This window comes from Kogia breviceps, chromosome 19 (genome assembly GCF_026419965.1).
Source record: "Kogia breviceps isolate mKogBre1 chromosome 19, mKogBre1 haplotype 1, whole genome shotgun sequence".
NCBI lineage: Eukaryota > Metazoa > Chordata > Mammalia > Artiodactyla > Physeteridae > Kogia > Kogia breviceps.
The window spans coordinates 22,736,119-22,756,056 of record NC_081328.1 but is presented as its reverse complement, the minus strand read 5'-3'; the positions used below and the strand labels follow the sequence as shown (position 1 = coordinate 22,756,056).

The 19,938-nt window shown below is 35.7% G+C and overlaps 1 protein-coding gene across 3 annotated transcripts in view; it reads left to right on the top strand.

The window, feature by feature from the left end:
• MED13 (mediator complex subunit 13) overlaps positions 1–19,714 on the top strand; it is a 96,304-nt gene extending 76,590 nt beyond the window's left edge. For all 3 annotated transcript variants that reach the window (XM_059047664.2, XM_067020548.1, XM_067020549.1), the window contains 7 exons: positions 1,924–2,066; positions 8,404–8,562; positions 8,680–8,865; positions 10,546–10,694; positions 12,422–12,595; positions 15,234–15,334; positions 15,688–19,714. In XM_059047664.2, the coding sequence (XP_058903647.1) occupies positions 1,924–2,066; positions 8,404–8,562; positions 8,680–8,865; positions 10,546–10,694; positions 12,422–12,595; positions 15,234–15,334; positions 15,688–15,820 (1,045 nt within the window). In that variant the 3' untranslated portion in view covers positions 15,821–19,714. The remainder of the gene's footprint in view (positions 1–1,923; positions 2,067–8,403; positions 8,563–8,679; positions 8,866–10,545; positions 10,695–12,421; positions 12,596–15,233; positions 15,335–15,687) is intronic.
• The last annotated feature ends 224 nt before the right edge of the window (positions 19,715–19,938 follow it).

Genomic DNA, 19,938 nt, shown 5'->3' with positions numbered 1-19,938 from the left:
GTATTAAAATATTAAGTCTTGGGATTGTGGGTGCTTTTCATTTCTTTTGTAGTGAATACTTATATTGTATAATTTAACGGACTCAAAAATAATTTTGATTATCTCGGTTACATAGACAAAAGAGGTTAAAGCCCCTATATTCTGTGTAATAAACCTTGAGGTAATGATTTTAGCCTAACAAATTTTGAAACATGGAACTAGAAAGCCATCTGCCAATTAAAATCCAGTAAGGCATCCTAGAACATTGACTTTTCTCATATACCATCTAAGATATAGTTCCTAATAAACTGAGTTAACTTTCTTTACTAAAACTTTTCCTATTTAAATGTTGGAGTGTCTTCTGAAAATGGTGGCCTTCTTTTTAGAATTCTTCTTGATAGTAGTTAGGTATCATGACCAGTTATTCATGAAGACTGTAACTAATAGGTCACAGAAGATGAGCCTCATATTGAATTATCACTTAATAGATCCTTCTGATAACATTTCAAGGCTAGTGAACACTGCCTAAGAGAACCTGAAAAATCCATGAAGTAACTAATTTTCAGATTTCGTTCTGTTTTTTTTCTTCTTTATTATCTAAATGTCCTGTTCTTTTAAGTTTAGAAATTGGTTATGTGCAAAAAAACTTAGTGATTATTTGGTTATAGTGGCGCTGAAGAAACAATATAGAAACATTGATCTGTGAAGGATGAGAAAGAGAATAGAGAAAGAATAATACCACCTTCCCAATAAAAAAATAGTGTATTGCCATTTTACTGAAAGTAGAAGTGAGATGATAGTTAAGAGGTCCAACTCTAGAGTCATAGAGATCTGGGTTCAAATGCCAGTCCTGCCACTTATTGGCTGTGTGATCTTGACAAAATTACCTTATCCAACTGAGCTGTAGCTTCTCTGTAAAATTAGGAGGATAATTTTATCTGCCTTATAGGGTTGTTAGGATGAAATGAGGTATTACATGTAAATTGATTGGACATACTGCTTGGTACATAGTAAGTACTCAATAAATGGTAGCTACTGTTGCTCAGCCACAGAGCACTTAATGTTATGTACTTGCCTAATAAAGGACGTGCATGCAGAAAACACAGCATTGTTTGTTCTGGGAAGTGTGGGGGGGTTTTGTTCGATATTCTTCAATTTAAAGTATGAAGCAGGGGACTTCCCTGGTGGTGCAATGGTTAAGAATCCACCTGCCAATGCAGGGGACATGGGTTCGAGCCCTGGTCTGGGAAGATTCCACATGCGGCGGAGCAACTAAGCCCGTGCGCCACAGCTACTGAGCCTGCGAACCACAACTACTGGGCCCGTGTGCCTAGAGCCTGTGCTCCGTAACAAGAGAAGCCACCACAGTGAGAAGCCCGCGTGCTGCAATGAAGAGTAGCCCCTGCTCGCCGCAACTAAAGAAAGCTCATGCGCAGCAACGAAGACCCAACACAGCCAAAAATAAAAATAAATAAATAAATAAATAAATTTATTTATTTAAAAACAAATAAAGTATGAAGCAAGGGTTGGCAAACTCCAGGCCATAGGCCAAATCTGGCCACACTCATTTGTTTAATTATTGTCCATGGCTGCTTTAGTGCTGCAGCAGGTTGAATTCTTACAGAAGAATCTTGATGGCCTGCAAAGGTTAAAATGTTGTCCCTTTAAAGAAAAAGTGTGCCAATCTCTGATATAGAGCAGTGTTTCTGGTGAATTTTGGTGGTTCTTGGACAATTTTTAATTTTGAGTATGTATTTTAACATGTATTAAACAAAATACAAACTATCATGCCAAACCGGTGATTTTATATATATTCTTGCTTAGGACTTGTGTAAAAAATATCAAGCATTAAAATGAAGGGACCAGTTTTTCACAAATTTGAGCTCTTTTGAAATGTCATCATAGGAATTTAAGAAATATTTATGATTCTATTCCATACAATAGGGCACGTCGGAAAAAAGGATCTGCTAGAAGATTTGGTCTACAGAAACTTTGGGAGTGGTGCTTAGGACTTGTACAAATGAGTTCATTGCCATGGAGAGTTGTAATTGGCCGTCTAGGAAGGATTGGTCATGGAGAATTAAAAGGTAAAACTGTGTTTTTATTATTTAATACTTAAATTTCTGTGTTTTTTTGAATTTTATTTTTTTATACAGCAGGTTCTTATTAGTCATCAATTTTATACACATCAATGTATACATGTTAATTCCAATTGCCCAATTCATCACACTACCACCACCCCACCCCACCCCCGTGGCTTACTCCCCTTGGTGTCCATACATTTGTTCTCTACATCTGTGTCTCAACTTCTGCCCTGCAGACTGGTTCATCTGTACCATTTTTCTAGGTTCCACATACATGCGTTAATATATGACATTTGTTTTTCTCTTTCTGACTTACTTCACTCTGTATGACAGTCTAGATCCATCCATGTCTCAACAAATGACCCAATTTCGTTCCTTTTTATGGCTGAGTAATATTCCATTGTATATGTGTACCACATCTTCTTTATCCATTCATCTGTCAATGGGCATTTAGGTTGCTTCCATGACCTGGCTATTGTAAATAGTGCTGCAGTGAACATTGGCGTGTATGTGTCTTTTTGAATTATGATTTTCTCTGGGTATATGCCCAGTAGTGGGATTGCTGGATCATATGGTAATTCTATTTTTAGGTTTTTAAGGAACCTCCACAGTGTTCTCCATAGTGGCTGTATCAGTTTACATTCCCACCAACAGTGCAAGAGGGTTCCCTTTTCTCCACACCCTCTCCTCTCATTTGTTGTTTGTAGATTTTCTGATGATGCCCATTCTAACTGGTGTGAGGTGATACCTCATTGTAGTTTTGATTTGTATTTCTCTAATAGTGATGTTGAGCAGCTTTTCATGTGCTTCTTGGCCATCTGTATGTCTTCTTTGGAGAAATGTCTGTTTAGGTCTTCTGCCCATTTTTGGATTGGGTTGTTTGTTTTTTTAATATTGAGCTGCATGAGCTGTTTATATATTTTGGAGGTTAATCCTTTGTCCATTGATATGTTCGCAAATATTTTCTCCCATTCTGAGGGTTGTCTTTTCGTCTTGTTTATGGTTTCCTTTGCTATGCAAAAGCTTTGAAGTTTCATTAGGTCCCATTTGTTTATTTTTGTTTTATTTCCATTACTCGAGGAGGTGGATCAAAAAAGATGTTGCTGTGATTTATGTCAAAGAGTGTTCTTCCTATGTTTTCCTCTAAGAGTTTTATAGTGTCCAGTCTTACATTTAGGTCTCGAATCCATTTTTGTGTATGGTGTTAGGGAGTGTTCTAATTTCATTCTTTTACATGTAGCTGTCGAGTTTTCCCAGCACCACTTATTGAAGAGACTGTCTTTTCTCCATGGTATATCTTTGCCTCCTTTGTCATAGATTAGTTGACCAAAGGTGCGTGACTATCTCTGGGCTTTCTGTCTTGTTCCATTGATCTGTGTTTCTGTTTTTGTATCAGTACCATATTGTCTTGATTACTGTAGCTTTGTAGTATAGTCTGAAGTCAGGGAGTTTGATTCCTCCTGCTCCATTTTTTTCCCTCAAGACTGCTTTGGCTATTCGGGGTCTTTTGTGTCTCCGTACAAATTTTAAGATTTTTTGTTCTAGTTCTGTAAAAAATGCCATTGGTAATTTGATAGGGATTGCATTGAATCTGTAGATTGCTTTGGGTAGTATAGTCATTTTCACAATATTGATTCTTCTAATCCAAGAACATGGTATATCTCTCCATCTCTTGGTATCATCTTTAATTTCTTTCATCAGTGTCTTATAGTTTTCTGCATATAGGTCTTTTGTCTCCCTAGGTAGGTTTATTCCTAGGTATTTTATTCTTTTTGTTGCAATGGTAAATGGGAGTGTTTTCTTAATTTCTCTTTCAGATTTTTAATCATTAGTGTATAGGAATGCAAGAGATTTCTGTGCATTAATTTTGTATCCTGCAAGTTTACCAAATTCATTGATTAGCTCTAGTAGTTTTCTGCTGGCAGTTTTAGGATTCCCTATGTATAATATGTCATCTGCCAACAATGACAGTTGTACTTCTTCTTTTCCAATTTGTATTCCTTTTATTTCTTTTTCTTCTCTGATTGCTGTGGCTAGGACTTCCAAAACTGTTGAATAATAGTGGTGAGAGTGGACAGTCCTTGTCTTGTTCCTGATCTTATAGGAAGTGCTTTCAGTTTTTCACCATTGAGAATGATGTTTGCTGTGGGTTTGTCGTATATGACCTTTATTATGTTGAGGTGGGTTCCCTCTATGCCCACTTTCTGGAGAGTTTTTATCATAAATGGGTGTTGAATTTTGTCATAAGCTTCTTCTGCATCTATTGAGATGATCATATGGTTTTTATTCTTCAGTTTGTTAATATGGTGTGTCACATTGATTGATTTGCGTATATTGAAGAATCCTTGCATCCCTGAGATAAATCCCACTTGATCATGGTGTATGATCCTTTTCATGTGTTGTTGGATTCTGTTTGCTAGTATTTTGTTGAGGATTTTTGCATCTATATTCATCAGTAATATTGGTCTGTAATTTTTTTTTTTTATAGTATTTGTCTGCTTTTGGTATCAGGGTGATGGTCGCCTCATAGAATGAGTTTGGGGGTGTTCCTTCCTCTGCAGTTTTTTGGAAGAGTTTGAGAAGGATGGGTGTTCTCACTTCTCTAAATGTTTGATAGAATTCACCTGTGAAGCCATCTGGTCCTGGACTTTGTTGGAAGATTTTTAACTTTTTTTTTTTTTTTTTTTTTATGGTACACGGGCCTCTCACTGTTGTGGCCTCTCCCGTTGTGGAGCACAGGCTCCAGACGCGCAGGCCCAGCGGCCATGGCTCACGGGCCCAGCCGCTCCGCAGCATGTGGTGTCTTCCCAGACCGAGGCACGAACCCGTATCCCCTGCATTGGCAGGCGGACTCTCAACCACTGTGCCACCAGGGAAGCCCTGTTTGTTGGATGATTTTTAATCACAGTTTCAATTTCATTACTTGTGATTGTTGTGTTCATATTTTCTATTTCTTCCTGGTTCAGTCTTGGAAGGTTATACCTTTCTAAGAATTTGTCCATTTCTTCCAGGTTTTCCATTTTATTGGCATAGAGTTGCTTGTAGTAGTCTCTTAGGATGCTTTGTATTTCTGTGGTGTCTGTTGTAACTTCTTTTTCATTTCTAATTTTATTGATTTGAGTCCTTTCCCTCTTTTTCTTAATGAGTCTGGCTGATGGTTTATCAATTTTGTTTATCTTTTCAAAGAACCAGCTTTTAGTTTTATTGATCTTTGCTATTGTTTTCTTTGTTTCTATTTCATTTATTTCTGCTCTGATCTTTATGATTTCTTTCCTTCTGCTAACTTTTTTTTAAAAAAATAAATTTATTTATTTATGGCTACATTGGGTCTTCATTGCTGTGCACGGGCTTTCTCTAGTTGGCAGTGAGCAGGGGCTACTCTTTGTGGTGGTGCGAGGGCTTCTCATTGCAGTGGTTTCTCATGTTATGTAGCATGGTCTCTAGACACACAGGCTTCAGTAGTTGTGGCTCACGGGCTCAGTAGTTGTGGCACACGGGCTTAGTTGCTCCATGGCATGTGGGATCTTCCCGGACCAGGGCTTGAACCTATGTCCCCTGAATTGGCAGGCAGATTCTTAACCACTGTGCTACAAGAGAAGTCCCTAACTTTGGGTTTTGTTTGTTCTTCTTTCTCTAGTTCCTTTAGGTGTAGGGTTAGATTGTTTATTTGAGATTTTTCTTGTTTCTTGAGGTAGGATTGTATAGCTATAAACTTCCCTCTTAGAACTGCTTTTGCTGCATCCCATAGGTTTTGGATTGTCATGTTTTCATTGTCATTTTTCTCTAGGTATTGTTTGAGTTCCTTTTTGATTTCTTCAGTGATCTCTTGGTTGTTTAGTAACGTATTGTTTAGCCTCCATGTCTTTATGGTTTTTATGCTTTTTTTCCCCTGTAATTGATTTCTAATCTCATAGCGTTGTGGTCAGAAAAGATGCTTGGTATGATTTCAATTTTCTTAAATTTACTGAGGCTTGATTTGTGACCCAAGATGTGGTCTATCCTGGAGAAAGTTCCATGCGCCCTTGAGGAGAAAGTGTAATCTGCTGTTTTTGCATGGAATGTCCTATAAATATCAAGTCTATCTGGTCTATTGTGTCATTAAAAGCTTCTGTTTCCTTATTTATTTTCATTTTGGATGATCTGTCCGTTGGTGTAAGTGAGGTGTTAAAGTCCCCCACTGTTATTGTGTTACTGTTGATTTTCTCTTTTATAGCTGTTAGCAGTTGCCTTGTGTATCAAGGTGTTCCTATGTTGGGTTCATATATATTTATAATTGTTATATCTTCTTCTTGGATTGATCCCTTGATCATTATGTAGTGTCCTTCCTTGTCTCTTGTAACATTCTTTATTTTCAAGTCTGTTTATCAGATATGAGTATTGCTACTGCAGCTTTCTTTTGATTTCCATTTGCATGGAATATCTTTTTCCATCCCCTCACTTTTAGTCTGTATGTGTCCCTAGGTTTGAAGTGGGTCTCTTGTAGACAGCATATATATGGGTCTTGTTTTTGTATCCATTCATAAAACCTGTGTCTTTTGGTTGGAGCATTTAATCCATTCACATTTAAGGTGATTATCGATATGTATGTTCCTATGACCATTTTCTTAATTGTTCTGGGTTTGTTTTTGTAGGTCCTTTTCTTCTCTTGTGTTTCCAACTTAAGTTCCTTTAGCATTTCTTGTAGAGCTGGTTTGGTGGTGCTAAATTATCTTAGCTTTCGCTTGCCTGTAAAGTTTTTGATTGCTCCATCGAATCTGAATAAGATCCTTGCCAGGTAGAGTAATCTTGGTTATAGGTTCTTCCCTTTCATCACTTTCAGTATATCATGCCACTCCCTTCTGGCTTGTAGAGTTTCTGCTGAGAAATCAGCTGTTAACCTTATGGGAGTTTCCTGGTATGTTATTTGTCATTTTTCCCTTGCTGCTTTCAGTAATTTTTCTTTGCCTTTAATTTTTGCCAGTTTGATTACTATGTGTCTTGGCTTGTTTCTCCTTGGGTTTATCCTGTATGGGGCTTGCTGTGCTTCCTGGACTTGGGTGGCTATTTCCTTTCCCATGTTAGGGAAGTTTTCGACTATAATGTCTTAGATATTTTTTCGGGTCCTTTCTCTCTTCTCCTTCTGGGACCCTTATAATGCGAATGTTGGTGTGTTTAATGCTGTCCCAGAGGTCTCTTAGGCTGTGTTCATTTTTTTCATTCTTTTTTTCTTTATTCTGTTCCACAGCAGTGAATTCCACCATTCTGTCTTCCAGGTCACTTATCCATTCTTCTGCCTCTGTTACTCTGCTATTGATTCCTTCTAGTGCAGTTTTCATTTCAATTTTTTTATTGTTCTTCTCTGTTTGTTTGTTCTTTAAGTCTTCTAGGTCTTTGTTAAAGATTTCTTGCATCTTCTCAATCTTTGCCTCCGTTCTTTTTCCGAGGTCCTAGATCATCTTCACTATCATTATTCTGAATTCTTTTTCTGGAAGGTTGCCTATCTCCACTTCATTTAGTTGTTTTTCTGGGGTTTTATCTTGTCCTTCATCTGGTACATAGCCCTCTGCCTTTTCATGTTGTCTGTCTTTCTGTGAATGTGGTTTTTGATCCACAGGCTGCAGGATTGTAGTTCTTCTTGCTTCTGCTGTTTGTAAGCAATACTTTGCAGGAGAATGGTAAATTTCTGTTTTATGTTAATTCATATGCTATTCTGACCATATCTAGGAATAGGTACTGAATAAAATGCAAAGGTTATAAAAATCTCGTTTTTTGTTTTGTTTATTTAAAGAGGAACCACATATTTCCAGTCCACAGATAGATTAACTCAGATTTTAAAAAGACATATTGGAACTTTATATCAGTGTTATTACTACTGTTCTTGTCATCTTCCATTTTTTTCCCCTTTCTGCTTAGTGTGCAACTCATCCTGTGTTCAGTAGGTCCTAATTGATATATTTTTTTAAATTTTTTTGCGGTACGCAGGCCTGTCATTGTTGTGGCCTCTCCCGTTGCGGAGCCCAGGCTCTGGACGCGCAGGCTCAGCGCCATGGCTCATGGGCCTAGCCACTCAGCGGCATGTGGGATCTTCCCGGACCGGGGCACGAACCCGCGTCCCCTGCATCGGCAGGAAGACTCTCAACCACTGCGCCACCAGGGAAGCCCCCTAATTGATATTGATGTACATTACAGTTGACATAAAGGATGTTGAGTAAAGTCAGCAATAAGAGTTTCTTGACTTAATGATGACTCTTGAGAAATACATTAATTTTAAAACCATTATGTTTTAACTTTTTGTTCTATACAGTGTTAACAATGCTGTTACTTTGGATATTATTATTTTTTTTACTGTTGATGCCCACAGATTGGAGCTGTTTGCTGAGTCGTCGAAACTTGCAGTCTCTAAGTAAAAGGCTGAAAGACATGTGTAGAATGTGTGGTATATCTGCTGCAGACTCTCCCAGCATTCTCAGTGCTTGCTTGGTAGCAATGGAACCCCAAGGCTCTTTTGTTATTATGCCAGGTTAGCTATTTTTAGTTTATATCAGATTTAATTCTTTATGCACTTAAGTTTCTAAGTATTTTGTAAAATCGATTTTTCATTTATTAAAAGAAAAACTACCTGTCATTTTCTTTCCAGATTCTGTGTCAACTGGTTCTGTATTTGGAAGAAGCACCACTCTAAACATGCAGACGTCTCAGCTTAATACCCCACAGGATACATCATGTACTCATATACTTGTGTTTCCTACTTCTGCTTCTGTGCAAGTAGCTTCAGCTACTTATACCACTGAAAATTTGGACTTAGCTTTCAATCCCAACAATGGTAGGTGGATTGTTCTGTACAGGTTTGCAAATATAAAGTAAATCTGGATGATTGTGGCTGATTATAGGCTGGATAATACCTCCCAAAACATCTGTGTCCTGTGAATGTTCCTGAAACCTGTGAATGTTAACCTTATATGCCCTCTCCCCTACCCAGAAAAAAGACTTGCAGATTTGATTAAATTATGGATCCTAAGATGGAGAGATTATCCTGGTTTATGCAGGTGGGCCCAAAATGCAATCTTATAGATCCTTATAAGAGGGAGATAGAAATTTGACTGTACACAAAAGAGGAGAAGGACATGTGGTGGAAACAGAGGAAAGCAAAGTCAGAGAGAAATGACTATGCTGCTTACCTTGAAGACGGATCCAGATGCTGGAAAAGACAAGGAAACGGATTTTCCCCTGAAGCCTCAAGGGAGAACATAGCCCTGCCAGTACCTTCATTTTGGCCTAATGACTAACACTTTGATTTCAACCCAATAAAACTGATTTTGGACTTGTCGCCCCCAGAACTGTAAGAGAATAATGTATGTTGTTTCACGTCGATGAGTTTGTGGTAATTTGTTGAAGTGCAGCAGGAAACTAATACAACCGTTCTTCTACCTTATTGATAGCAGAACTAGTGCTATGAATTATCCCATAAATGTTTACTTATTTTAAAAGCCAACATGGATCATAAAGTATTTGTACAGGTTTATGTATGTGCTGTTGAGTTACCTGTACATGAACTTTGCAGGTCATTTTATATTCTTTTGTATTTTGATTTGCCAGAATAATATAGTAATTTGTAAGTTTTCTGGATGAACCTATTGATTGCATTTTAGTAGAAGAGGAAATAAGTGATATTCCATTGTTGCTCTGAGTGGTTACCTTAGAAAATGGCATATCTCTAAAATCACAAGTATGGGTATTTATTATTCTTCTCTTTTAGTGTGTTATACAGAAACTTAAATATTTTAATAGTAAAGAATTAAGGAATTAGTTGTGAATAGTCTCACTTTAAATATGTTTTCATTCCCGGCATTTGTATTTGTTTTCTATTGCTATTTGTAACAAATTACCACATGGTTAGTGGCTTAAAACAACACACGTTTACTATCGTACAGTTCTGGAAGTCAGAAGTCCAAGCTCAGTCTTACTGGGCTATAAAATCAAGGTGTCTACAGGGTTGGTTCTTTCTAGAGGCTGTAAGGGAGAATCTGTTTGCTTGCCTTTGCGAGCTTCTAGAGACCACCTACATCTCTTTCTCATGGCCCCTTTTTCCATCTTCAATGCCAGCAGTTTAGTGTAGTCACATCTTCACTGACTCTTAATGGTACTGCCTCTCTCTTATTAGGACCCCTGTGATTACATTGGACCCACCTGGGTAATCCAGAATAATCTCCCCATCTCAAGATTTTAGCTTGATCACATCTGCAAAGTTCTTTATGGTAACATATTCAGAGATTCCTGGGATTAGGATTTGGACATCTTTGGGGGGGCCATTATTCAGACTACCACATGCTTATTTATGCATAGTTGATTATTTGGCTCCCAGTACAATAGTTGGCACATAGTAGACATTTGGTAGATGTTGATTAAATTAACTCATTTTGGTTAAAATCCATTAACTCTCTCCTGTAAATGACCATAGGATATGAAAAATGGAGTGTTTAATTTTTTTCTTCCTCCTGTATAGATGGAGCAGATGGAATGGGTATCTTTGATTTGTTAGACACAGGAGATGATCTTGACCCTGATATCATTAATATCCTTCCTGCATCTCCAACGGGATCTCCTGTTCATTCTCCAGGATCTCATTACCCCCATGGAGGTGATGCTGGCAAGGTAACCTTGTTATAAAAGTTCGGTTTATCTAAATGTCATTCATTAACTTAGTAACGGATTATATCAGTGAAATAGAACACTTTTTTTCCTTGAAAATTAGCAAGAACATTACAGCAGTACATTCATGTACTTGTATCTTGGAGACATCAGTATGTTGAGTTGTACGTTATTAAGAGAGTCTCTAAGGTTCTGCTTTCTCGGACTTTGTATTTTCTAGACTACTTGGCATTAATCCTTCTTTTATATTAATAGTTTTCCTGCTACTTCACCATAGCAGGATATAGGATTATATTACCTGAGAATCAGTATATTACTCTAAGAGCTGCCATTCGTATCAGGCTGTGACAAGGAACATAAAGGAAATAATTTTCTTTATAAGAAAATTATTTTCTAATAACAGAAAAAACACTGACCCTCGCGTGCCCCCCACCCCTATTTTTAGCAGCTATGGAAGCAGGCTGTCTTGTCCTTCTATTTGAACTCAAAACTAATTGGACTTCATTTGAATAACATCATATTTGAATGAAATTATATATAGTGGTTATTTGATTATTGTAATGTACATAAGTTTAAAATAAAAAAGCATCTTTGTGTCCAACCTTACCTTGCATCCTTTCCTCCTTTTTCTTTTTTAACTGGAAAGAAATGAGATTATGGGAAAAAAAAAAAAAAAAAAATATATATATATATATATGGAAAAGCACCAATAATCATACCTCTTTACTAAAATCAATTTTACCTTTTTTTTGGCTGCTCTGTGCAGCTTGCAAGATCTTAGTTCCCAGACCAGGATTGAACCCGTGCCCTCGTCAGTGAAAGTGCGGGGTCCTAATCACTGCAACTCCAGGGAATTCCCAGAAACCATTTTTGCTTTTAGAAAATCACCTTCCTTTCACATGTTGCAGCTTTCAAAACGTATAAGCAGCTTTTTATATTTTTTATTTTTGGCCGCTCGGCTTGCAGGATCTTAGTTCCCCGACCAGGGATCGAACGCGTGTACACCTGCAGTGGAAGCATGGAGTCCTAACCACTGGACCACCAGGGAGTTCCCTTAGCAGCTTTTTAATGTTACATTGTTGCTTTACCATAATTTGTTATATCATTCCCCAAACGTTGGACATTTAAGTCTTTTATTTTTTTCTGTTTTAGGTAATAATTGCAATGAGAATTTCCGTGTATATCATTTTTCTTCTTTTTATGTTTCCTTAAAATATATACCAAACAATGCATTGACTAATCTAAAGGATATGAACATCACTTAATAGTTGTCTCTTCATGTTGCCATATTTCTTTCCAAAACTCTGTTAACTGCATTTTATAGATAGTGCTAGATAAACAAAGCGAAATTTAATCCACTTTTTGGATTGGGGTGTGATGGTCAGGAATTAGTTGAGGGCGTATTAGGAAATAAGTTAGAAAGTTCATTGAATATTTTGTATTTTTCAGTCAAATGCAAAGGTTTATATACACACACACTGAACACGGGCTTGACATAATATTACAAACTTGTTAAATAGTTGGTATATTCATTTCCTCATGCAACTCTTAAAACTCATTATTTAATGCGAATTATGATACATAGCAATTGACTTTCTAAAATATCCTTCAGTATTTTTTAAATTGAAGTAATAAAATAATGAGACTGATTGCCATAGGCCATTCTGTATTTATAGCTAGTGCTAGCTGTATCAAATGAACTAACACAGTTTTAATTTTGTCTTTTTAAGGGTCAGGGTACTGATCGGCTACTTTCAACAGAATCTCATGATGAAGTAACTAATATTCTTCAGCAACCATTGGCCCTTGGTTACTTTGTATCAACTGCCAAAGCGGGTCCGTTACCTGACTGGTTCTGGTCAGCATGTCCTCAAGCACAATATCAGTGTCCCCTTTTTCTTAAGGTATTGCTTTTTTTTTTTTTGGGACAATTCCTAAGCAATGCTAATTGACGGCTTAAGTCCTAAGAAGCATAGAAGTGGCTTTTTGAACTTTTATAGCTTTTGTCTGAGGTCTTAAATGCATTGCCATATACGACTTTCTAGACAAGAGAGAATTATGAATCTAATTATGAAGCAACTAATTCTTAAATTCATATTAAGTTTAAACCTTTAAATAACTTTAAATCAAATTTCTGGAACCCTTACTCTTAGTTATTTTCAGCTGCACGTATAGACGTTTAGAGCTGGGAGAAACCTTATATTACCCTTAATCTAACTTCTTCATTTTCTCGGTGAGCATATTAAAGGTTCAGGAAAACTCAGTTGTCCAAAGTCATAAATTGGTAGTAGACTCAACATGAAAACCTGGATCTTTTCATGATTATATAGTGTTATTCTTTGAATTATGTCACTCTGCACTCCTATTATGCCTCATTATTTTGGGAATTAAACGTTTCATAATCTTTGTAAAAATATTTGATATTTAGATCCATTTACTACCTCCTTAAAAAAAGCTTTCTAGCTTTTTTGTGTAAATTGCTGTTAAAACTATTGAGTGGTTTTCAAGTAATGATATTCTCAGACCCACTGTGACTTATTTTATCGAAACAAATTCATTAGCAAGTTATATAACAAGGTAGAGATAAATCATAAAATGGTAAAACGAGACGTGAAAGCCCTATCTAGAGTTTGTTCCTGCTGCTACTACTACTATTCCAAAATAACAAATTTAGATCTGATTTCACTTATATAAGCCCACCGGAAGTTGACTGATTTAGTCCATAAATCATGCTAACTTAACTACTTGCCAACTGATTTTTATTTGTAGGGTAAAAATTGAATAGTATGCTTTACTTTTTTAAGGTTATATTTTAGTGGGTACTTAAACCAATAGGCTTGTTGCTGTCTTTTAAGCCTGTTGCTATTAAATCTTGATTCCCTTGGCTCACATACCATTGAGTCAGTGACGTGTGATTAAGCAATGAATTGCTGTGGCACATTCATGAAGAATACAAGAGCTATTGATCTGAATTGAGTATTAGTGAGGTAATATAATTAGAGAGTGTTGGCCAAGGTAATAGTTTTAGCATATGACTTTTCTTCCCCTTCCGGTCTATTCGTTGTGCAATGGTCTATACAGATCTCATTACAAGAACATATTCCCAAGGGAGGATTTGTGCATCATAGTAATCCATGGAGTTTCTACAAAACAAAGTGTTCTTTGGTCCTTTTGGAAGTGCTACATGTGCTTTTTGCCCCCACCCCCCTTTTGTTGTTAGAATACACATTAAAAGCTCTGAAAAACAGCAGCAAATAATATTGTTTACCTACCATTTCCCAAACTTACTTTAATACACAGGAAACGGGTTGTGTAACACCTATTAATAGTGTTTCACAGAACATATTTTTAAGAAACACCACTTCACAAAAAGTCCAAGGGACTATCCAGATTCTTTTCTACTCAATATTTGCAGAGAGGATAGTGTAAAGTGGGCATTCACCCTCAGATACAGTGTAACAAGATTAGGACTTCTGGTCTGAATTATCAGGTAAGGCATAACTTACCATAATTTTGTTCACCTTTTGTTTTCATACATCCCATTTTATTTCTATACCATAGGCAAATAAAACCATCTGGTATGTTTCTCTTGGCTTGGGAAAAAAATATGTTGTTACTTACTTAGGTGATTAAAAAATCTTTTTATCATTGAAATTAGAGCACTGGTACTAATTACATTCATTTATTTGTAGTGATCTGCCACATGAGAGACTTTTGCTTATAACTCAAATTGAGTTTATGGGCAGTTGAAACATATTTTTGGTTATATTTCTGAATATACAACAAGATTTTATACATATATTACAGTTGTAGAGGAGAGAACACCTAAATATAAAATAGCACCTTTTACAGTAGTATACAGAATGAGACCTGTCAAGAGTTTCTACAGGGACTTCCCTGGTGGTCCAGTGGTTAGGACTGTGCACTTCCACTGCAGGGGGCTCGGGTTTGATCCCTGGTCGAGGAACTGAAATGTGAAAAGAGTACCACATTCCTTTCTTTCACTCTTCATTGCCATACCTAAATGGGTGTGCCAGTTGTTATTAAGCCTCCATTATGAAATTGAGTGGGCAAAAGAATGCATCGGTGTTCACAATTCCACCAGAGGTAGCTCTGCTTAAGATTTATCACTTTATAAGTAAAATATTTGCAAATGCTTACTTCTATTACTTTTTTCAGTGCTAGACCTAGGTTAATTTGCATAGTCTATGTAACCTAGAGACTGTACTCAGGTTTATCAATTTTGTGCTTTCTTAAACATTTACTTTACACATCTAGGCAGGTTACACTTAGCAAATAATTAGAGATCCTTTTTTCAGGATTATTACGTGGTCTCAAAAATAATAAAGCTGAAAAAGTTTTAAGTATGCACTTAAAAATTACTTACATAATGAATTAAAGAAGAAGATCAAACGTGTTTATAGTGGCTCCCATTCATTACATAGATCTAAAATGTATTTCATCAGGAAGAGACCTTGCGAGAATAAGGTAAAACCGACAGATTTTTTCCATTTGGCTGACTGATCACCTGTTATTTTTTAGGCCTCTTTGCACCTCCACGTGCCTTCAGTGCAATCTGACGAGCTGCTTCACAGTAAACACTCCCACCCACTTGACTCAAATCAGACTTCAGATGTCCTCAGGTACAGCTCTTTTTACCATTAAGAGTTCTCCATAACAACTTTGCAAGAATACAATGTTGATCCCTATGTATTTTTCTCATTTTTGGTGGTAGTTTATAGTTGTGCACCCTTGGATTGCTAGATGAATTATATATCATTCAGAGTGAGTGCTTTTCTTTCTAACACATGTAATCTACTTTTGAGAACAATTTTAATGAAAATCAGTTTTTCTTAGTCTCCCCAAGACTCTCTATTTCATACCTTCCACTTTTTTTCTTTAAATTGACTGAATCTTAGGTGCCATCATTGGAAATTGCTTCCAGAATTTAAAGCTCAAGTAAATACGTGACTTATATAGTTTACTTGCTTTTCAGGTTTGTTTTGGAACAGTACAATGCACTCTCCTGGCTAACCTGTGACCCTGCAATCCAGGACAGACGCTCATGTCTCCCAATTCATTTTGTGGTGCTGAATCAGTTATATAACTTTATCATGAATATGCTGTGATCTTCATTTGATGGAACTGTGCAAGAAAAGAACAAGGGAAAAAGATATTTCGCTGCAAGATTAAGTTACAATTATCTTCTCAGTGAAAGTCATTTGTGATGGGGTCTAATTCTTATTACTTAAACAAATATTGTTTTGACTTGGGGGTATGGGCGATAACCCTGTTATTTTTCATTGACTATACTGAACTCTTTAGGATGATGACTGATCATGCAAAGCGTATTATAACATTTTCGTAGCAAAATTAACCTTTTTTTTCCAGTCACAGTATTTGTGAAAAGTAATGAGCCATAGTACCCAGTCATGTTAAATGAATATTAAAAGCATGGAGAAGGAAACATGAGGAGCAATGAATTTCAACATATGGCTTCAGAACATCAAGATGTTCTTGTATTGGATTATAGTATCTAGTATTCAAATTGCCTGCATCTCTTATTTATTGTAAGTTTTTAAATGTATAAATTGTCTTATATTTCTTAACCTCTTTTATAAAAATTTTCCTAGAAGGTTTATACTGCCTTCTTGCTTTAAAGCAATTGGTCTAAAATATATGTAATCGTCTTAATTAAAAAGTTGCAGTAGGGTTGCTTTTAGAGTATTATTTTTTTGTAAGGGGGTGGGTGGGACAGTAAATTTGTATTGTCTTGATGTACAGTTTAATGGGGATAGAGGGGGAATAATGTCCATACCATTGTGTGTGGAGGATTTACAGCTAAGCTGTAGTTGCAGAGTACATGTACAGTAATGAAGTTCACTGTGTTTATAAATTGAAAAGGTACCGGGTCTTATAACATTTTATATATCAGTCACACCTTTACAAGAATAACATGATGGCAATATACAAGTGATATTGTTAGGTGGTTTAACTTAGAATAAAATGAGAATTCTTCAGTTATATTTTGTACTATGGTTTAGGGCTATGACTAATATTTCAGGCCATTTCCAGTGAAAGAAACTTAGTTTTACAAGAAAAACATTTGCTACTGAATGCTTAAACTAATTTTGGTGTTTAATGTTACATGCTTACATTTTTTGTTGTTGTTTTAACAGTGGCACATCTAGGCATGGGAATATTATTACTTATGAAAATTATCTTCAGGATCTGCTATAAAGTTGAAATTTAGCCCAGCTCTAGGCATTTTACAAATTATTTTAAGAGCAGTCACTCTTGATTGACTTTTTTTTTTTTTTAATTAAAGATTGGGAATGTGTGTGAGAGTATGCATATGTATGGATGTGTGAGTGCAATCAAACTGTGGTGTAAATAGATCCTCAGTGAATTCTGGTATTCAGACTATTCCACTAGTTAAAGAACCATTTTCTAAACTTAAACCTGTTTCCTTTTGCCTTTTTATTTATTTAATTTTCTTGGTTAGGAGATGGCAGTCCCAAACACCAGAGTCTGTACTTTTCTGTAACACAGCTCAGATTAAGGCAGGGCATATGCCAAGGAGGTTCTCACCTCCCTAAAGAAGGGACTTGAATTTTAGGGACTTTAATTCACCCCTTCCTTCAATACAGCTTTCCCTCTTCTTGTTTGCACATGCCAAGATAACTGCTTCTATGCAGGCTTTATCCCCTTAAAAAATCCTTTCTGCAGTGCTGCTCACAAGAGAGTCCAAGTTAGCCTCCTACCTGTGTCGCTGACTTGAATTCACAGTCGCCAAGTCTACCTGTCTTTCTTGGAAGCAGTCTAGCTAAATTTTGAATTTGTATGTTCACTAATTCTCTACAAGGACAAAATTGATTGTATTTACAAAACTGTAATTTGGTATGTTTTGTTGTTTTTTGGTTGGCTTTTGTTTGTTTGTTTTTTTAACTGAAACTTGTTTTGTAAATACTATATGCTTAGCTTAAATATCACTTTCTTATGAACAATATAATTTCTTCAAATTGTGTATATTGAAACATTAGCAAGTCTTGTTTTTCCTATAGAAAAAAACAATTGGTGACAGGTTTTTGATCATTTCTTCAAAATTATAATGCAATCCCAATGGTCAGCATATTTTGAAGTTAAAATATAAAGATCACATCTCTGCATTTGTTCTTAAATTATGCTAACACACTACAGATTATGTCGGCATGTTTTGTTCTGTACTTTAAAAAACACTTGTCTGAGATTTGAGGGGAAAGATGCTTATTTGGAATTTCTATTAAAACAGTATCCTTTTTTATATATTTTATTAACTCAATAGTGACTCTTACAAATAAAAGCTGTATTCTCAATTGTTTAAATCACTAACCTATAGTAACCACACCTCAGTTTGAAAACTGATTTTTAAAAAATTATTCCCTGATAGTTTCTTTTATATGGAGCCATAAGGAAGGAACCCGTTATACAATTCCTTTTTATCTGGGAATCAGGGAATAGTTCCCAAATATACAGGATTTACTGATAAGATTTTTTTTTCTGCCCTTCATATATAAATTCACACTCAAATAGAAAGTTATTAAATAGCCATTAGAAAAGGTCAGGAGATTTGTTTCAGGAAAAAAAAATAAATTAAGCCTTTCATGCAGGATGATGGATCTGACTACTAATGTACTGTCACAGACAAGTATGGGTAGTTTTGTTTAAATAGGTAAGCAAAGTAATATACTTTATATCAGTTGATCACCAACACCTTGACTTCTTTGTTACAGTGCTAATGTCTGTTTTTTGTGCAGTTATTACAAAGCAGGGTGGGAGTTGAATATTTTGGCATTTTAAAAGATTAGTTATATAATGTCTGCTTCCAGCCAGTGAGAAACATCTAGCCATACCTTTCTTATGCAAGCCATTCAGTTATCAGGACTGTGAATTAACACTGTATGAATAAATTTCTGTACACCTTATTGTTTGGCCAGAAGGCCACCAAGTGTACTTATATGTAATCCTTAAATTTTAAAGTAGCTGTAATTTTTAAATCTTTCTAACTTTTCTTAAACCACTAAAATTAAGCTCTTACTACTTAGTCAACTATCCTCAGCTGTATTCGTACTCAATTGTCAGTATGGCACAGATTACTGTATTAAAATATTCTCCTTTCGTCTTCATATTTACCTTCTGAGGTAATTTTTTAACTTAATGTGTTACTACAAAGATTTGCAGATCTTTAATCAAGCACTATGTTAATACTGTAATATCAAAGTACTATGTTGCATTATTTAAAATGTTCAAATTGAATACATTAAAAGGAAGTTTTTAAATGCTGTTGCATCATATAATTTGCTATTCATCCACTATGGCATCGCATATCAGTCTATTAATACATTTAATGTTGCATGAGTGATGTTTTGGTCTGGGTTTCCTCTTCAGAGTTTAGTTTGTCTAAATTAAGGAAAAATGTTTTTGACATACATTTTATTTTTGTTTCCCCCCACCCCTCAAAAAAAATCTGCTAGAAATCTTAACCTTTCGATTTTTCTTGGTGTTTTAATGGGCCCAGAACTGTGTTTAAATTTTTATATATATGTTTTCTTTTTTGTGGAGTATTAATTTAAAAACTGGATTTGGGACCTAAAATACTCCTCAGGTTGATGTATTCATGAAGTTTTAAAATAGCTTTAGTTTTCAAAGTAAACTGGATTTGTGGACCTTAAAGTTACTGAGTTTAAACTACAAATTGTAATGTCATTACTGGACATGTCCGCATCAACTCTCTCAAAATAGCTTGGTCACTTTATGAAGGGGCGTTTTAAAGTTATTGTTTAGCAGTGAGATTTAATATGGTCCAATTGCTTTTTTTTTTCTTTAACGCAACAAAAAAAAGAAGGAACAAACACTATTGCTGCCGAATGCCATAACACTGAGTTGTACAAATTGTGATTGAGGAAATGAAAAGGTTTATACTTTTTAAAAAAAACAAAAACAAAAAAAAACTTCAAATGGAATAAATTATTCATGAAGCCTTCATTGTGGTGTCTCATTCTGTTGAAAATATTTGTCTTAAATTTGTGTAAAAAGTAGTATTTTTATGTCACTTATAAATGAAAAGGGACAACCTAAAAACTGACTAATGGAGTTTCAACTTCTTCATCTGAAGTATTTTATTTTTTTAAAGATTTTAATCATACCTCGGTGTATAATATACAGGAAAATTGTATATGTACCTACGTATTAATTCCTTTTAGGCTGG